At 39.0% G+C, this 19401-nt stretch overlaps 1 protein-coding gene across 4 annotated transcripts in view; it reads left to right on the forward strand.

Moving 5' to 3' along the window:
* Window positions 1–19401, forward strand: part of FAF1 (Fas associated factor 1) — a 148461-nt gene that overhangs the window by 3580 nt on the left and 125480 nt on the right. Inside the window, exons 1-2 of one of the 4 annotated variants that reach the window (XM_083867862.1) lie at window positions 6167–6222; window positions 12942–13010. In XM_083867862.1, coding sequence (XP_083723988.1) covers window positions 6217–6222; window positions 12942–13010 — 75 coding nt within the window. In that variant the 5' untranslated portion in view covers window positions 6167–6216. Of the gene's footprint in view, window positions 1–6166; window positions 6223–6450; window positions 6592–12941; window positions 13011–19401 lie in introns of those variants that run through there. The other 3 variants (XM_083867860.1, XM_083867861.1, XM_083867859.1) reach the window with 3 other exon arrangements.

Here is a 19401-nt window from a genome sequence, read left to right on the forward strand (position 1 = left end):
GATATTGATGGTTTTGCAGACCAGCACTTTTGCTTTTGTTTTTACAGCTTCACTTGGGATTGGAACTAAAATTGCAAAAGTACATTTTTGTCCTTATAAGTTATGTCCTATAGGACCACTTTATTCATGCTGTGTGCTTGTCCTCACAACAATCCCACATGTGGAGTGGGCCTAGGGGTTGCAGTGTTATGGGAATTGTCAACTCCTGTGTGTCCATATATTACAAGAATATCTGGCAATTGGAGCTTCAGGAGGAAATTTTTCAAAGAATTCACATTTTTCATTGACCAAATAAATAAGTATCTAATTCAGGATTTAGTCAGGGTGAGAGGATTTCAGGGTGAAATGACAGAACTCAAAAATGCTTTCATTGAGACAACAGATTTCTAGTAGTTTTCTTCTTCCCTCTTTCATCTGAAACCAAGGTATGTGCTTTTTTTTCCCTTTTCCCAAATTTTTAAAAACTGGATAATAGACTACTTTTGTGTGAGTCACACACTTGTGTATAAAAATGTCTTTTATTTTTTCAAACTTCAGCTTTGTGTCAATCTCTTTCATAAAAACAGGTTTGTGGGAGGAGCAAGGGGGAATTGGAAAGGAAGAACCTCATTCCCATCATTTGCAGCAAAGTGAAAAAGCATGCTAAGTGATTGTGTTCTAAATTATAAAATTGACCACGACAGCAATACATCAGTTTATTATTTTTTTGTTTGTTTTTGAAGATTTAATTGTAATTCAGTCTGCTTTTTTCCTTCTGGAATGGCAAAAATCGAAGAAACTGGAGAATCTTTTCACCTGGGGGTTGACACAGTGCTGTTGGATAACTGACAAGATAAAGTTGTTGGTTTTTTTTTGTTGTTCCTGTCTGCTTTAGCCCTGTAGAAGATTATCTCAGTTGTGAATGGTTTTCACTGTCCAACAGCAGTCTGTGTGCAGAATTTACATTTGTATTCTTTTTTTTTAAGGGGGCTGAGTAAGCTTTGCTTTCTTCTGTGTTTGTTGTTGGCATGGTGGCTCAGGTTTTCTGTTATTTTAAGTTATTGCCAGTATAAAGATTTGATGGGTGGAAAAGAGGCAGATACAGGAATAGCTTTAAGTCAGTACCTTTGATTCTGGCCCTGGACTGTGACTTAGGGTAGGGGCTGGAGAGCATTTCAAACATTTCTGTAAGGATAAACCACTCACTGTGGGTTCTGAACAGATCTCCAAGTTGATGTCCTTAATATTGATTTCTGAAAGAAGAAGACATGTTTAGTCACTAAGGTACTGGGGCAGGAGGGATTGGTCTTGCTTTCTTTGTAGTGACGTGTTGGAGAATTTGGAACAAGGTCCTCAACAAAAGGTGGTTGCTGAAGAGAGTTCCAGTCAAAGTTTGAACATAAGCTGGAGGACACTTTCCAAAGGTTTAAAGTTCTTGGAGGTCTACATTTTCATCAGAAAGTCTGCCTAAATATCTGTGTATGCATTTGTTCAGATCTGTCTGAGCTTACACCTCAGTCTTACTCAAATCAGACCTCTCTTTTGTGTCCTCTGTGTAGAATGTGGAGTGCAATGGGTGCTGAACTAAGCTCTGCAGCTCTCTCCACAGTAGCTGGAAGGAAACCCTGTTAGATTTTTTCAACTTGAGATTGGAAGTCAGGGTTTGGGATAGACAGGTTTGCTTATAATCATCCCCTCCTACTGGGTATCTTTAGTTAAAAGTGGGCTCTGCTGGGTTTCTAATAGTCAGGTGCCCAGATGCTCAGCACTGCTTCACCCGGCCTGTTTTAGTGGATATAGGTTACTGTATCTTAGGTAAATTTTAAAATAGATAACAGGACTGTTTTTCAGTGTAAAAAAGAGGCCTTTAGGACACTGTAGGATGTTGAAGTTCATACTTGTGAGGCCTCTTAATTTGCATTTTGACTACATTTCCTTTTAAGCCTTGTTGGATTTTATCACATTGTGATTTTGTGCATTACACAGTCAGTAGCACCTTTGGAACTGGTAACTGGACCTCTTGGTCTGGAACACATTTGGTTTTGTTTGCTGTAAATGGCCCTAGGGCCAAGAGATACAATAAAAACAATACTGCATGCCTAGTGTGTTCTAGCTTGGTTATTTCCATTTTCATTGTCTCCTACCAATCACTTCTGCCATCACTTCTATTAATTTATTCTCTGTGGGTTTTTGGAGTTGTGTTTAGGCTCAGTTGTCATCCCAAAGTTCAGGTTCACCAGAACAAAGCTAATTTGATTTTCTGGCCTTTAAACTGAAGGTGAAGTGGGTTCCAGAGTCACAAATAAGAAGCTGGACTAAGAGTGGTATCCTTTTAGAAACATAACTTGGATATTCCCATTGATAGCTCTTCATGGAAGAGCAGTTAATTTCTCTGATATAGGAGCAGATAGTTAATTAGAAATACTAACTGACATTTGTAGAGAAGGAGGCTACTACGACTATGATTTGTGTGCATTACACCCCTGCTGTAGGAACCTAAATAATTTACCACTGGGGCACCAATTTGTCTTGAGAAAGAGGTTTATTCTGGTTTTTTCATTCAATTACCTTGAAAAGACTCTTTACATCATAGTAATCATGTCACCATTTCCATCAGCCCATTCATATAGGTATTTGGGTTAGTAGGTCACTGAAACAGATTGAGAGGTGGTAGCTGTTGGATCCTTTTTCAAATGCCATGACAACCAATACTAATTATAATATTGAAATTATTAGTTATATGTACTCCCAAAGGCTAAGAATGGGCTTTCATTGAAAGATACTGTGAAAATTATCTGTCATATTGAAAATACCACATGGCTAATATATTTTGGTAAGCAAGCATCATTTACAGTAAACTTTACACCTACTGAGTTCATATTTTTGTGTGGAAGGAGGTGTGGGAGAGGATGAGCATTTGAGCCATTTGCTACATGTCTTAATGGGCATTGAGAATCTTCCATCTTGAGAATATTGGAGCTGGGAAGCCTGAAAGGGTAGAGTTTTCCTCTGTGTTTTATTTTTATTCAGTTTTTATGATTCAGTTACCATTGCAAGCCTAGTTTTCCACACTTCCATACTAGAAGCAAAAGGTAGCTTTTTAAAGGAACCACATGGTGTTTCTTTGATAGGATTTCATATTTTTCTAGTCAGTGAATAAATTTGTACATATGTGAGGCAGGCATTGGATGAGTCCTTTCCTTTAACTACTGTAGGAACTAGAATAAAAGGCCTGGGGAAGTACCTAACATTTTACTCGTCCCTCATTATTTGGATGAAAGGAAATGACATGCTTGCTGGCTGGATTGTTACCTACTAATTAAGCCCATTTTTTAGAGTTGACTAGTTAATGTGCAATTGTAAAAAGAAACTGCTCAAAGAGGAAATCAAAGCCCTCATGTATGCATGACATGTTGTTTGGTCTATCAAAATAGTCATCTGCTACTGGTCCTCTATGTCTGACTGGTTGAGCAGGTCTTTGTTCCACAGCAGTAGGTAATGCTTTCAAAAGATAATTCATTAAAGCTAAAGTTCTTAAGAGACATTTTGAAACTAGAACAGAGTACGTTAGCCCTTGGGTTATTTTATATAGGTTTCATATTTTATCTATTGCAGGAAACAATTTGTAAAGGCAAGAGCACTGAAACTGAGTCATTTCTATAATTTTTTTTTTCTAAAGGTCAGGTTGTTTGTGTGAGCAAATACCAAAGGTGCCATATCAGCTCAGATCGAAGCCCCAGCTGGCCTAATGTCTCTTCTACAGCAGTGGCTGGTCCTTAGGAAAAAGCTGAAAGAAACAGAATGTCAATGGATTTGCCTCATCCTAGTTTCTGGAAGTCAGCGTTTTGAAAGCTTGATGATGGGGCTTGTTGTAAAACTTTGGAAATAAGCTGTGTCAGCTTGAGTTAGTTTTGTGTTCTTCAACTGACTGAGTTCTTGAGTAGTTCTGTGATGTGTGAGTTTGCTGTATAGAAGCTGTGCTCACTTTTCCTCAGTGTGTTGTATATATGTACATACTAAGCCTATTCTATATACTTTATTGGAATTTCTGCTGTTTCTTATTAGTACAGAAGTCAAATTTGAACTGTAGAAATTTTAACCCCTTCTGGTTTGCACCACAAAAAACCTCATGTTAGCACTGTGGGAATGTGTTGATTTCACCTTTAATCAAGACTGATTTAAAGAGGAGTCTGCTGTGAAAAACCTGTATTTAAATTCCTTTAAAGTTTTGGGGACTCTCACAAATCTAGTGGTTTGTTCTATGTGTCTCTGCTGGCATTTTAGGATGAGAATGTTTTCTGTACAGATCAGCTGTGTTACAGGATGGTCCCAAAGTTCCTCAGCAGTGGGTATTAGTGCACAGAATTCATATAGCTTTTCTGATATGCCTTTGCCTTCTTTGAATACTTCTCTACTATTTTCTTCCTTTGGTCTCACTGACTTATTGTCAGGCTTTCTTGTCCTGATGCTTTTAAAAGCTTACATAATTTTAATGTCTTTAGAAAACTGTTTTTTGGGCCCTTGTTGGCCTGTGCTATTGGTATGACCTTTGCTTGGAGTTTGAATGTGCTTCTGTTTCCCTGCTCTGGATGCCTGTTGGTTTTGGCTGGGGTAGAGTTAATTTTCTTCCCAGTGGCTGTTACGGGGCTCTGCTTTGGATTTGTGCTGAACACAGAGTTGATAATAAGGAGATGTTTTTGTTATTGCTGAGCAGGGTTTGCACAGAGCCAAGGCCTTTTCTGCTCCTTGTGCTGCTGCACTGGGAAGGGGGCAGGGGGTGCACAGGAAGCTGAGAGGAGACACAGTTGGGACAGGGGACCCAGTCTGACCAAAGGGATTTTCCAGAGTGTGTGACATCATGCTTGGTGTATAAACTGGGGGGAGGAAAGAGGAAGAGAGGATCTTCTCAGTGATGGTGTTTGTCTTCTCAAGTAACTACTACATGTGGTGGGGGCCTGTTCTTCTGGAGGTGGTTGAACACCTGCTTGCTCATGGGAAGCAGGGAATTATTTCCTTGTTTGCTTTGCTTGTGTGGGTGGCTTTTGCTTTCCCTATTAAACTGTCTTTATCTCAAACTGTGAGTTTTCCAGCTTTTACCCTTCTGATTCTCTCCCTGGTCCCGTTGCTGGGGCAGTGAGTGAGCAGTTCCATGGGGTTTGGCTGCTGGCTGGAGTTAAACCATGCCAGTGTCTTTTCCAGATTTTGAAGAATGTATCTGTTCCTTGCTGTCCTGTTCTTCACAAAAAATTAAAAAGAGTGTTTGTGGAACGCTGACTAAAATATTCTTTTCTGTGGATTAGTACTCTTTGTGTGCTTATCTAGAAAGTGGCTTTTATTTATTCTTGAGTTGTTTTTAAAGTTCTGCTGCTTTTGAGACAATGAGGAGAAAGGAGATGAGTGCAAATGTGCAGCAAGCACTTGTTTGACCCATACAATTATTTTCTTTTTTCCACTAATTTTTCTTATGTGTTACTGTAAGGGCAAAATGATTCAGGAAACCTTGGGGTTTTGCCTTCACTGACATACTTAATGAAAGTATTAAACAAACACAGAAACTTTGGGATAATCCTAACTGAAACATTTTTGTACTCTTTGGGCAAAGGCTGTCTTCAGTCCTCAAGGAAAGACAAATGGGTTTGGTAGCATAGAGTACTAATTAATGGGTACTAACTTTTGGTTTGTTTTTTAATTCAGTTTGACCACTGCTCTTTGTATGTAACGTGTGTGGCTTAAACACTGCAGTGTTAGCATGGGGCTTGGGAGGCTTGAGTTCATGTCTTGGCTCAGCTCATGGGCTTCCTAGGGATCTGCCTTCGTGGTATTCTGGAGTCAGAATTTGCTCCAGAGTCTTGAGAGAGTTCACAGTCTGCTGGAATCCATTTGAAAGTGGTTAGTGTGGTACTGAGTTAGTTAGTTCTGCTGAGAAGTGGTTAGAGCTTCATGCTACCAGTTTAGACTTTGTCCCCAGCTTGCTTTGTTTGGTAGGCTTGCAGTCATCTCAGAGCATGGGCAAAGTTCACCCCTGTCTGCTTGGTAGCTATAGGTTGAAATGTCTTCTGTGACCTTCAGAAATATTATTTTGTTCTTCTCCCCCCTTCCCTCCTCCCTCTCGCTTTGCTTAAGGGGATGCTCAAATAGTAGAATGATGAAACTTGTAAATAGTTGGGTGTGGGAGTTGAAATGCGTTGGGCAAACTTTATCCTGGCATATTTGCCTAAAACCCTTTCTTGATTTCTGATGCTGGTAAGTAAATTAGCTTGTTTTTGCTAAACGAACAGCTGGTGAATCTGCTTAATTTTTACCAGATGGTCTTCTGAGTTATGTAAAAACAGCGAGGCATTCTTATCTCTTCAGTTAGATGCTTGCAGTAGGTGACCTTTCAGTCTGTATCTTGGTCGATATGCCTGGATGTTGTTTTTTTAAGTGTTTGTCTGAAACAGAAGTAAAAGTTAATTTAATAACCACGAGTGACTCATATGAAAAACAGTCTCGATACAGTGGTAGGGTTGTTGGAAGGTTAGAATGAGCAGGGATGCCACAGAGGGGTGTAGCTGATGAAGTCTGTGGAGGTGATGCTGAGCCAGGTGGGACTTTGGGATGAGAAGAACTGAGGTACCAAAAAAATCTCATTTGTGAGTGTCTGAATGTGCTGCATCTCTTGATAGCCCAGAAGGGAGCTACACAGGCATCTTAAATTTGATATTATGGTACTAAAGACTTTACTTGCTTGCCTGGGCATATTGGCTTAACTTTACCTGTTTTGGGGAAGAAATGTTACACTTTGTTTCAGTAGCTTTGAAGTATCACTATTGCAACAGTGTATGTCTGAATGTAAAGAAAATTTCCTGACTTATTAACAAGTCATGGGTGAAATAGTGTACTTAAATCTTTCTGGGTTTGAGTGGTCTTTTAGCAGATACAATCTAGAGCTAGCCTTGGTTCTTTATAGACTTGATAATTATCCTTGATTACTGAGCCATTCTTTCATAATGGATGGGAGAAGGAAGTGAAGTGCTACATTTGACTCTAGAAAGACGAAACTCAGTATTGGATTGCTTAAAAATCTTGCATCCAGAAACCTGATTTTTGTTAGGAATGCTTGGAAAGGGAATTAAGGAATTTTCTAGAAGTAGTAGTAGCCACATAGTGGGCTGCACCAGTGTTCCAGGAGTCTGAGGGAGGCCATTCTTTCTCATGGTACAGGTGAGACCACTGCTGCCAGGAGTGCTGTGTTCAGTATCAGTCACTCCACTGAGAAAGCAGAGCAAGTCCAGTGAAGGGTTACCTAGGAAGGGAGGAGGCTGGAGCATTTTTGTGTGAAAGGTGATGTTAAGGGAGCTGGCTTTGTGTAGCCTGGGAGAGAAGGCTATGGGAGGATCTGGTTGCTGTCTCAGTTGTACAGTGGGTGATAACAGACAATACAGAATCAAATTTCCTTCAGAGTTGGAGTCTGAGGGTGAGAGGCAGTGGGTATAGGTTACGGCTTGGGAAATGATAATTAAATAAAAGGAAAAACAATTCTCAGAGAAGCTGGTAAAGTACTGGAACAAACTGCCCAGAGAGGCTGTAGACTCCCTGTCTTTGGAGATATGCAAAACCTGGCAGGGAGTTGAAATGTGTCTGTGAACTGTCTGGTTGTAATTGAAGATGTGAATAAAACAGTAAGGTAAATCTTGGTTCTATTACAGAGGAAGTATGCAAGGAGATAAGTAATATCATTTGCTGTATCTCAAATGCTACTCAGAACAGCTCTGAGTGGTTTACTGTTTTTAAGCTGCTGATCTGGGTAATTCAGCTGTCCTGAGCAGGTTTGTGGCCTGGATTCAAAGAGTTTTTCTTGCTCTTAGTCTCTCTCAACTTTTGAAGGGTAAGTTACCCAAGGGATAGCGAATTGATTTTTAGAATATATGTTCTTTGCCAGTATTTCTTATGTCTTTTGAAAACCTCATATATCTTTATGGAATAGAGTTAACTCTAGTTGCCGTGCTGTGTCTAGTGATAAAAATTTATTTGGTGCTTTCAAAAGTAAGCACTTCCTAGGGTGCTGTCTGGGCACTTGCAGGTGTGTTAATGCTGACCTCCTGAGCTACTGTGGGACATCTCAGAGGGTGGAAGCTTTTTTTCTTAGATAATCCTGTTGAATCTTTTGGTGCCTTCATGCAGTTGTTTCTTTGGGCATGGTAGCTTTGGTAAACATTGGAATGATGGACTGAGCTACAGATTTTTTTCTTTTAACCTGACTGTTACAGGAGCAAGTGGTAGCCAGTGTAATTCACAGCTGTCTGTCTACCTGGTTTTAATGGACCTGTTGTACAAAATATACTAGGCCTAATTTGGGTTAGTTTAGAAATGGTCCCTTTATGGAGAAAATGCAGCTACTGTTAGTAGCCAAAGGAAATATGCAATTGTTCAAAAGGAATGTTTAGACTTAGCCCTCCATATCCAGCTACTGCTCTTTGGCCAAATGAGGCCTTTTGGATACTTTGCCTGCCACGTTTTGCCTTGGTGAGAAGGGTAGTGGTGCCACAGGTGGGAGACATCCTGCCTTGCTGCCAAATACCATTTGCTGGCAGCTCCTGTGCAGCAGCTGCAGCCACTGCCTGTCGGGGCAGCAGGGTGTGAGTCTCAGCAGGTGGGTGCTGCTCTCCCGGCCTGGGCTGCAGGAACAGCCCGGCTCTGTGCTGGGAGCAGCACTTGCCCCTTCCAGCTCTGCCATGGAACAACTGCCTGGATCCCTGCAGCAGGTGCTGGGGAGCAGCTGCTGCCAGATGGGGAAGGCAGCTGCTTCCCTGGGCTGAGGAGGTGGGCTGGAGCCTGGGCTGTTGGAATGGGGTGTCACAGAGGGTCTCAAAACCCAGATCCAGCTGTTACAGCTGCTGGGGTCAGACCACCCTGCAAGGGATTTAGAAGAGCCAGTCTGTCATCCTGCATTACAGCTCTCTGGAAGCAGCTCCTAGGTTTGTCTCAAATGCTTTGGAGTCTGTCTGGCCTCACAGCTTCTTTGCTATTGAATTGTTTCCTCAGTAACTACTTTGCTTCTTTTATTAAGGTTAATGTTACTGTGCCAGGATAGGACCCCTAATGGTTACCTGTGAAACATTCCAAGGGTAAAGTCTCCATCACTCTGAGGATATGAAGCTACCTGGAAAAAAAAAAAAATTGGAGAACACTTTGCAATTTTGTAGTGTGAAAATTTCAATCTACCTGGTGGAAACACTTATCTGCCCTGGAAAAGCAGGATGCTAAGAAAGTTGTTTTAACGTTCAGTAACTTTATCTTCAGAATCTGATTATGTATTCAGCACACAACAATAGTTTTCTCATCTTCACATTTGTTTTCCTCTTGTGTGGTCTGGAAAAGCACAGAAGTGACTGCAGAGTCTCTGGAGCTGCTGTGAAAGCTGAAAATGATATCCTAGGTTTGCGGGAAATGCAGAGGAGGAGGAACTTGTTCTACCTTTTCTTCTCCTTTGTCCTCAGAAAAAAATGTCTTTGGTTTCTTTCTGATGTGTAAAGGTTTACAAATCAGTGAGCCCTCAAGGTTTTACCTTTCCTGTGGTGGTTTGTTTCTTTCATCTTTTGATGACTTAGAGGATGTTCTGGTTGTTCACTGAAACAAGATTTAGCAGTATTCAGGTAGGAATTTTCTTTTAAAATATTTAATGCCTTCTGTTAAGCAGGTCTCTCATAAAAATAAAGCTGAATAAAAATCTGTGAATAATAAAAAGTCTCCTCAGCGCCTCACTTTACTTACTCAGTAACAAAGATGTATTTTTGCATCTTTAGAGCTCATCTGCTGTGCTATATCTTGAGCATTTTTTCACTTCTGTTTCTGAACACATTTAACATTCTTTTTCCTATTAAATTTCTGTTTATTTGTTTCTTGCTTGGGTAGAATAAAAGGAATAAACGTGAGGAAAAAAAATCTTGATGTATTGTAAATAATTAAACCCTGTGAATTCTAGTCTGCCTTTCTAGGTAAGTGAGACATAGAGCCCTAAGGTGCCAGGTGTCCCTTGTACCAATGAAACTATTCCAAATATGATGAAAATACATCCAGGTAATATGGCAAGTAGTCCGCTAAAAGAAGCTCTTATAAATATTCCAGCCATAGGAAAAATCTTAAATCAGCCCTTGCAATTAGGGATGAGAAGCAAACCCATGAGGAACCAGACTTGGTTAATTCTGTTGCTCACAGAACCTGCTGGTTTCCTGTGTGTGTTTCCCTAAAGAAAACAAAGGCAGGAGCAGACCAGGTTGTTCTGGGACTAATCTGTCACTCCAGAGCCTTTGACGTCACGTCACGCTTGCCACTGAGGGACTGCCTGTCTTGTGTGCTTAATTTCTTAGGGAAAATCAAAGACATGCAAACCAGATGATTTTCTTTAATTTGGCTTGCATGACACAATGCAGGTACAAGGAAGCAGCTTTAATTTTTGCTCGCTGGGGGTTTTGGTTTCACTGATGGCTTCTGACTTGATAAGAGGATTTGTATGTTGTAGTATGTTTGAATGTTGAAATCATGAAATATAATAAGATCCTAAATAATCTTAATTTGCTGCAACTCTGACATTAACAGTGTGTTGAAGAAGATCTGGGAATGTCTGTTTTATGGTTGCATTGATAAGTAGCACTCATTCTTTCCTGTTGCAACTCTGAAATGTTTGTTTTCTGTTTTATTGACAACTAGCAAAAATGGTCCATCTGGAAAGTGAAATCTTAGTTTATGAACTCCTCAAAATCAAATATTAAAAAGGACTGTAAAAATGGTGCAAAGATTTTAACTAAAACTGCTTGTCTTGGCTATTAAGAATTCTGATGATTTTTGTTTTCAGCTGGTGTTTACACCTGTCTGTTCTTGTTACCCAGTGACTCTGCATTGCTAAGTGACCAAGAGCAGGCTTCTGTTTTACATTGTAAATCACCAGAAAGATGATTCAGGAAGGATGCAGACACACAGGTGAATTAGCTGTTTAATTACTCTGCCCTCACTGTGATGAGTTAACTCCTTTCACCGTGTGCTCTGGCGGAAGGATAAGCTGATTTTGTTTAGTTTATCTCAAAATGAGAGCTGAATTGATTTGCAGTTACTATGGCCTAGGAGAGGACAGCAGCAAGTCAGCAGAGCTGCAGGAATGATAAAAAGAGGGGACAACTGAATCCTGAATTGTAGGTACCATCTCCCCAACTTCATCTGCACAGCCCAGGGGTGAAAACAACACATTGCTGGTCAAGTTCTTATTGTAGGTTGGAACACAGGGTAGTTCTTAAAAAGGTCATGCAGATTTTGCAGGGCTGACAAATGAGAAATAGGAACTATTTCTGTAATGACCAGATTAAGTGTATTTCACTTGAATGTTGACAGAATCTCAGACTGTCACTTCTGCAGAGGTTTTTCTCAAAGCAGGATTTTTGCAGCAGATGTTTTGACATCAGTTCCAGTGGCAGGTTGATGGTAGTGTGAGCCATCCTGTGATTTCAGAGAAGCTCAAGCCCTGTACTCTTCAAACCTACCTGGCATAAGTGTATACACATGTATAAGCATTTGCTAGGGATTGTGTTGAAGTGTTGTCCCATTTTTAACTTCAGAACTAACTGCAAGAACTGATGGAAAAGAAGGTAAAATGATGCTTCCAAAGAGCAAAGTGGTATTTTTTCAGCACTCGCAGTGTGAAGTGAGTGAAAATCAGCATTAACACAGCATGCTCTGAAGTGGGAGAAATTTTGTCTTGTTGCAGAGAGGATCAATGTGGTCATGAGGGCAGTGTGTAGCTTCTTCTCTACAGGCAAAATTCTCCATAATTTCATCTAGTGGTCCTTCAGCCTGGTCCATTTTGTGTTGACGTACTGCATGTAGTGCTTTGTAAGTGTGGAATTCTTCAGGGTTGAATTTAGGAAGAGAGAATTTGCCTTGAATTTCTCTGTGAGTTCTTTTTATGTTTTCTTGGTTGTAAATAGGGAGAAAAGTCAGAACATGGGAAATACATGACCTGATGGCTTTTTATGTCTTGGAAGGAAAAAAGTCTCTGCTTAGCCTCCTTATTCTCTTACAACATAAAGGGAATCAGGAAAACTGATCTGCTTGCTGCTATCTAGCTCTCTATTATTACTGTTAAAAGGTTTGGGGTTTTATTTTTCTGATGCAGTTTTATATACCACCATTTTATATAACTGTGTGGTAGAGCAGGAGGAACACGATCATGTTTCAGATCTTGTAAAAGTCGGAACTCCTCTTCTGTGTTTGAATACAGAGCATAGCTTTGGTTAGGATGAAAGATAAATTCCAGAAAGCAACTTAACTGTTTCATGTTTTCTCTTCTGGTAAAATACATCTGATTTACTTCAATGTGGATGGTAGCAAATATGTGGCAGAATTACTAGCAATGCTCTGCCTGCTGAAGTTGAATAGTTGAAAAGGTCGGAGTATCAAGAAATGGCAGCAGGTTGCCACATCTCAGTTTTTGCTGAGTAGAAGTGCTTTTGTGTTTGGAATTAAGCTCAGTTCAAAATGCAGTTTTCTGAGGGTTAACATTACCTTAAAAATGCTCTTGTGTTAGATTTCTTGAACTAAGTAAAGCCAGAGTACAGGGCTAGAACTTCAAGGGGTTTTGTGTTCCCTTTTAAAGTAGTATGAGTGCTTCATAGTTTTGAAGGTAGAATTCTCAAAACGCCTTTATGGGACAGCACTATTGTCCTAATTTTACAAATACCTACTTGGTCTTGCTTCCCTAGGTGGCTTGCTCAAGGTTGCACAAGAATCCTCTGGTGGAACTATATGTAGGGAATTATATGTAGCGCTTGATGTTTAATTTAAAACTTGAAGTCTGATTTCCGGATTACCCTTTGGTAACAGAAAAGGGAAACCTATAGCTTTTCTGTCTGAAATGAATTGAATTATAAGTTCTAACACCCTGATTTTGATCAATGCTTTTAATTCTGTTTACTGCTTCTTTTTATTTTTAGGCATGTACTGGTATTGAAAATATTGATGAAGCTATAACGTTGCTTGAACAAAATAACTGGGATTTAGTGGTAAGTATTCTAAGAAAATGACTTCATAGATCAACCCCACGTAACAGTGACCTGGCATCTTGCTGAGACAGCTGGTAGCTTTATTTCAATTTTGAGGATGTCTTGTGGCTGGGACAAACAGGTTGTTATGTGCAGACTGTTTCTGGTCTGTTAAAGCCTCATCTCCAAGTAAAAGTGACCCTGAATTGTATAAACCCTGTTTTGACCTGATTGTCTTCTGGCTTTTTTCATTTCTTTCTTGTGTTCTAAAGTCATATTTCATATTGTGTTTAGTTTCCTTTTGGCTTCATTTTGTGAGAAGTATTATGAAGGGTAGTGTTTTTAGAAGACCTGTGTATACACACATGGGTTTTTGAGGATTTAGGTTCCTGTGGAAGAAATGGGAGGTAAAACAACTTTCTCAAATTTTCATGTGCTTTTAATTTAAAATTAGGATTGTTGCTCTTCAATTGTTGGTGGTTGTGCAGAATGATTAAAGCCATAACTTTATTTAGATTTGGTCCTCTCCAGACACCATTAAGTACAAACAAAAAACCCAACAAACACTAATCCTGAAAAAACCTTACATCTATTTTGCAACAAGATTCAATGTGCAGACATATAGGAGGAAACCAATAAAATCAAGCAAAATAGTCTTAGGTGTTTTAGGACTCTTCATAGGATTAGTAAATAAAGAAATTATTAGTCCAGTTTCTTAAGGTTAGAAGTATAAACTACAACAAACTTAATTTAAAAGCAAGTGATCTTCCTTTAAACTGTAAAACATTTGATTTCCTCTTTTTTTTTTTTTTTTTTTTTTTTTTTTTTTTTTTTTTTTTTCCCCTCTCTTTTCCAAATGCATGACCTTTGGACCAGTCCAAAATATCGGGAAGTTATTATTAAAAAAATTAGATTTCCAGAATTGGCTATGGATATAGTTTCAACTGTAACCTCTTGTAAAAAAAACAGTACAAACACCCAAGACTTGAAACTACGTGTTAAAATGCACGCAGAGTCTTTATTTTGCAACATGTCAAGGTATAAGCAAGAGTGAGACACCAGTGAGCAAAAGGGAGTGTCTGTCATCAGTGGCTTCAAACAGAAAAACACAGATGTGTGCTGAGTGATGGAGTTAAAACATCTTTTGTCATAGTGGTTTGTAGTGACATGGCATTAACTCTTGAAAATTCAAGTGTTTATTGGAAAGCAAGGAGTAGTCTTATGCTGTTCAGGTTTTGAAGTTCCCAATACAATCCATTAGATCTGTTCAATGTGGTTTGGGGGATTTGTAAATTGTGTGCATTACAATAAATGCTCAACAGGTTGGGTTGGATGGGAGAACTGCTATGAAAAATGATCAGAACATACGAGTCTCTTCTGAAACTCCAGAATGAGCAAAAAGCAGAGTGAAATTTCTATGAGAATACCTTTAAATACTTCATTTTATTAGTGAATACTAGACGATCTAGAAGTAGAATATAGAGAGGAAAGAAGTAATAACTCAAATGTGCAAGCTTAAAAAAGGCATAGGGAAAGTAGGAAAGGGTAGAAAATTAGGAATGCAAGAGGTACTTGAGAAAGGTACATAGTTTTTGAAACTAGGCAGAAGATGAATGAGGAATGTCTATGAAAAGAAAATGGTAAGTTGTAGAATTAAAAAAATAATATTGAGGAGACTGTAAGTGAAGGAGATGCCCTAAGGGTCTGTCATTAATAGGACACTATCTCATTTTTATTAAAAGCACTCTTCTTGTAAAAAAAGGGAGTGGGAGAGAAAGCCAAATCCTGCTAATCTAACGAGGAGGTAGAAACAGAAGAATGAAGGAGGAGAAGATTGAAGAAAAGGAGCTCCTAGGGTGAGACAGAATCAAATATCTCTGTTAGGCAGGGAGTTTTAGCATTTCAAAAGAACTTGAGGAAAGGCTCATAACTTATGAGAAATGTAGCATTTTTTCTTTTGGAATTAAAAGTGCATGATCCACCTATGGTGGTTTTTTTTTTTCTGCTTGTGTTGGGTATTTTTATACCCTAGATTGAGTAGTCAATTACAGATTCAGTGCCTAGAAATTGGGGAGGGTTTGTTTTAATTCAACCAAAAGGCCTTGGGATTTTTTTTTTTTGCTGAGATGAAAAATTAAAGAAATCCTTTAGTTTGGCACAAAATATGTTGTTCAACTCAGAGCAAAACTTGTTTTGATTTCTAAGGAAAACCAAACTTGAAGACCTTGGTTCACAGTTCATGAAGACAGTAGTGAAGTAATGATGATTTTGGTAAGGGCTCCTCTGCCCCCAGTGTTGGTAAATGGGAAGAACACAACTTCTGTTTTCTCTAATTTCACTTTGTTTTGTGCATCTGATTCAGAGGCTTTTGCATGTTGATTCCTTTACTTCTGTGATGTTGGAAGCAAAATCAGAAGCTCAATATTTGATGAGGAAATCTTCTGTGAGGCACCCAGACTAATAAGTAGGAAGCTAAGCAAATCCCATTAGGATGTCATCAAACAAAGCTCAGGGGCATTCCTACAGTAAAAAGGGGAAAAACCAAAACCATAAGTTCTTATCTCAAAGAGATTGTTTACTCTTGCTTTTCACTCAGCCTGTCTGTATCTCAATTCCATGTTCCTGTTTGGGAAAAAAAGTCATGCATTATCAGAGGCTGTGCTAAAGACCCAGGTTGGAGATTCCCTTGGGCACCTGTTGCTTCTTGAACTCTCTGACACTCAGCTCGAGGGCGTTGTTATTTCTCTGGAACTTCAGCCAAAACAATCAAAAGCGGGAGCCCTGCTGAGCTGGAAAGCAGAAGGATCCCAAACAGAAACAGGGAAGTAGGCACTGGCATGGGCTGACAGAGAAGTACATCAGAATGCGCAGAGACAGCAGAGGTTAAGTTCAAAAAACAAGTTTCTTACATTGTGCTACAACTACTACGTGTTTGTGTAAGGATTGTATTTTTTAAGGATTACTTTGTTTGCACTGAAGAAATATTCCTGCTGCTTACTTTGTCCCTGCTTTTTTTTTTCCCCTGGGCTTGCTAGAATTTAGTATTAGGGGTTAAAATGTCACCAGTGTCTTTCCTATTATTGTTACTATGTTCTGTATCTTTTGGACATTTGGTTTTACCTTTAAACAAAGCTAAACCTGGGTCAAGTGTAAGTCTCTCCTTTCTTGGTTTAGTTTTTCTAATAGTCACTTTTGTTTTTTTGCTAAGAGTTAAACAGAATTCCTTTTTCTTTTCAGTTTAGAACTGAAATGTCAGCTCCCTATTTTTGAACCTTAAAAGATTTACCCTCAGTTAGAAGTCTTCCATCTCTAATCCTCTATATGGGATACTCTAAGACAATATAAACTGCCTCTAATTTATCTTGAGTTTGGTACTAAATAAACTGGATTTAAATGTCTCAGAGTTGTATATGTTTCATAGTGTTCAAAGCAGTTGTATATGTTTTGCAGTAGCTGCTTGAAGCAGTAGGGGAAGCTGTCTTTCATAAATGTTTGGTCGCTTGGCTTTGTTCAAGTGCTGAAAATAAAATTGGTCACAAGAGCATTGCAGAGGAATTCATATGCAGCAACAGTGTAAAAATTGCTTGGTGGGATCGTGAAGCCTAATTTTGCCAATAATTATTTCCCCTCTTGCTGCATAAGACTTGGCCTTTGTGGTGGTCTGCTGCATGTAGAGCAGCTTAGGGTTTTTCTGTGTTAGAACACTGTAGCCTAATTACAGGGTTTATTATAGGCTGGGCGATGAAATGTTTCAGATGTTCTGTGAGATACAGAAGACCAGCATAGATAATATAATGATCTCTTCAGGCATTCTGCTATAAATGGATCCAGCTCTCTTCAGCCTCCCAAGGTTGCTGATATGTTATTTCCTGAGTGTCATTTCTTTCAGCTCTATTAATTTACAGTAATTTTTACCATCTGAGGAAGCAGAAGTTAGGAATTTCTGTCCGTTGTAAAGTTTGGTGCTTTCGTAGCTCTTGCCCATTTAGACTCTGATCTTCTCTTTTGGCATGTGAAGGTAAGAATGACAGATAAATATATCTTAAACTTTGTGCAAAAACAATAAAAATAAAATGTGAAAGATCTCAACTCTGTGTCTGTTGAAATGTTTCTGATGATGGTACATATTTAAAAGAAAATCACCCATTAGTGACTTGACCTTATGCAGTGTGGACCTTTGTATATATAAGGTTATTATACAGGTGAGACCTCTTTGCTCTCTTGAGATCCAGTGCTTGAATCTGTGCATCAAAGTAAGTGAAGTGATCTGCTCTACCTTTCACAGATTTAATTAAAAATTCAAGTCCTTCATATGCAGCATGACTTTATATTCTGTACTGGTAATCAGAACAGGTTTTTTGAATGAAAAGCAGAATTCACCACACTTAATTTTACATTTTAATTTTCTGCTTTTTCCAGGATGGTCATTTCTGTTGTTACTTACTCCTATTCCCTAGCTTAAAATTGTTTTTATTTCATGTCTTTTCCAAGAGACATTGTAATATAGTACTTATTGGCATTGCTTTAAGAAGAAAATAAATTTCATCAAAATATTAGGGAGAGAGGGGCATTTATTACCTGATACTCACTTTACTTGTAAATGTGTGTATAATGATTATATATATCATCCCCTTTTTTTTTTATTTTCAAAATGACCTTTGTGCCTTCCTGCTATTCTTGGCTCGATTATTTTATATTCTGGTAGAGGATCAAAGCACAGTATGACTTCAATAAAACTCCAGTTTAGTGCACCTGGAGATGGGATGACTTGCAGTTCCTGTCATACTCAGGTTCCAGGAATCACCTGACAAGAAGTGGTTCTCTATCTTGGAAGGAAAAATTGAGCATCTGTTTTTATAAAGCTTCAACTCTCAAACAGAACTTTTAATTTTAAATGGCTGACTTAGATGGAGGTTTTTTGCATCTTGCTTGTAAACTTCTTGGAAAATAGTATTTGTCAGACAGGATTTTTTTTTTACTATAAGTACCAAGTTTATATATATGTATTTACATCTATGTAATGTCCTTTGGAAAAAAAGTAACTGAAAAGACCAAAAAAAAATGAACTGAGAAAAATCAGATCGGACTTGGCAATATTTAATTTCTCTTGGAGGTGCCCATTTAGGTGGGAATGGCAAAAAATGGGCTCTTGACAGTTGTCAGCAATCTGTTACTTGTATCTCTTACTGTGCTCTAGTGAGTAACAATGCTTTTGTTACAAGGTGTAGCAAATTTCAGTAGGAGCTGGTAGAACTGGTACACTAACATTGCCTTTTGTCTGTTTCTCTTTGGTTTGCCCTGCTACAGCTTTGGTGTGATCTCTCTCTGTTATTTTGACTGATTTGAATTAGTCTGCCTCCAGAAAGTAGGTGATTAATTTGAGTTTGGCACACGGCCCTTTCTTTTCCTTAAATGTGGGGCAGTGTTCAGTGTGTGTTTATGTCATGTGTTCAGCAGCTCTCCTGTTGCATTGCAGGCAGGCTGTGTTTCAGTGGCTGGGAACCAGGACTGCACTTTATGGTGATGGTGTTCATCACACTGGCCCTTTTATTTTGTGTTGCTGACCTGCTGTTTTCTTTACTTTAAAATTGCATACTGAATATGGCACATATTTGACAGCACTCACTGTGGGACCAGTGAGAGGTTCAGGGTATGTTCCTCTCATTAGGACTAGATCTGAGGGATTTTCTCTGTTAGGAACATGAGCTTGTTTGTGTATTAATAACATTCTCCCTGTAGTCAAACGACCAGTCACATCTGCCTACTGGAAGCAGAGGTTTGTATCCCTCTTTTTAAAGGAGCATTTAAAATTTTGTTTTAGAGAGGTGTTCTCTTGTGGATCTTGGTGTCCTGTGGAACACGTTCTTGTTAGCAAAGCAGGTTCATGCTCACTGTTACTGTGCAGCATTCATAGCCCTGCTGCCAGCAGAGGGAAAGAAGAAGGAAGCCCTGAGTGAATTAATCCCAAGGAGTGTTGGTGGTTGGATCGGCATCCCACTGGTGCAGGCATCCCATGGGCATGGTGCCTGTTCTCCAGGAAATTCAGGAGTTGCAGGTTTTTTTTGTGTGTTCAACTGCAGCTTTAATCTCTCCTAGTAGGACACAATTGTATGTGAATTTATCTTTTACAGAGGACTGTAGAAATCCCCTTTGGAAATCTTTACTCTATTTTCTGTTGAATTAGAGATCCCTGCTTGCAAAAATGGCTGTATTTCTCATTCTCTGTATTTCCAGCTTTTTGCAGCTTTCAAAGTGACATTTCTGTGTCTTTGAGTAAGCTCAGATGGAGGCTGTGTATTTTATGCAGCTGGGCGGTAGCACAGAAGACTTGTTGATTCTTTAAAACAGTATTGAATTCATTGTTTTACTTACTTTCAAATGCCTTAAGCTTTGGTAAAGCACATTTCCTTTT

This window comes from Zosterops lateralis, assembly GCF_965231275.1.
Source record: "Zosterops lateralis genome assembly, chromosome: 9".
Classification (NCBI taxonomy): domain Eukaryota; kingdom Metazoa; phylum Chordata; class Aves; order Passeriformes; family Zosteropidae; genus Zosterops; species Zosterops lateralis.